The sequence below is a fragment of the Penaeus monodon genome, chromosome 32, assembly GCF_015228065.2.
Source record: "Penaeus monodon isolate SGIC_2016 chromosome 32, NSTDA_Pmon_1, whole genome shotgun sequence".
Taxonomy (NCBI): Eukaryota; Metazoa; Arthropoda; class Malacostraca; order Decapoda; family Penaeidae; genus Penaeus; species Penaeus monodon.
The window spans coordinates 37132838-37133610 of record NC_051417.1 but is presented as its reverse complement, the minus strand read 5'-3'; the positions used below and the strand labels follow the sequence as shown (position 1 = coordinate 37133610).

At 39.6% G+C, this 773-nt stretch overlaps 1 protein-coding gene across 1 annotated transcript in view; it reads right to left on the bottom strand.

Moving 5' to 3' along the window:
- LOC119593339 (eggshell protein 1-like) overlaps nt 1–155 on the bottom strand; it is a gene marked incomplete in the record, with an annotated part of 904 nt that extends 749 nt beyond the window's left edge. The window contains 1 exon segment of the mRNA XM_037942267.1: nt 112–155. Coding sequence (XP_037798195.1) covers nt 112–120 — 9 coding nt within the window.
- Between the last annotated feature and the right edge of the window lie 618 nt (nt 156–773).

The following is a 773-nucleotide window of genomic DNA, read 5'->3' as shown; positions in this document are numbered from 1 at the left end:
AAAAAATGAGACTTCTCCAACACTGACTGAAGTCTCCCATGCGGTCAGTTGAAATCTTTTACACCAAAATGTGGAAGAAAACCAGAACGGAACTTGTCTAGGTTCACTTACGATTCTCATCTTGCTGTGTGAAATCCTGGCAGAGCAGGACACAAATGCACCGTCGCCATTGTGCAGTCTTCCCTTTTTATACGGACGACTTCTTCCTGTCTCTACGGAGGCGGGGATCGGTGTCGCAGATTTGGACTCCTTTCGCCAATGGTAAATAGCAGCCACAGAGGCTTCGTGCCAAATTAGACAGGTGTAAGCTTAAAGAAACGAAGGAAACATGTCTGATTTTTCTTGTTTAATATATTTATAAGAATTCTATAGATCTCATAATCAAATAAACCGAGATGTTTGGCACCAAACGCTCACTCAGGGATACCCTGTTAGTTGGTAGGCTCTCACGCGACAAGCGAGCGGCATACAGGAATGCACAAGCAGGTTCCTAGTATGGAAATGTCTGACCATTATCAATGCAGCAAGTATAGCATACATATATGGGGGCCTGAAGTTAAGACAGCGTTTTATTGTTATTCATGTCATTAAAGGATGTAACTTCAAGAACTAAATAAAGCATATCATTGTATTTTAAAAGGTACGAAACTGGTCAGTTAGAAACAGTAATCTAAGCTTTCTAAATCAGTTAAACTTGAAACTTATGATTGAAATTATCAATTCTATATTCAGAGAGTTCTTATGGAGGATAAGTTGACGGACTTTTGTTTTAA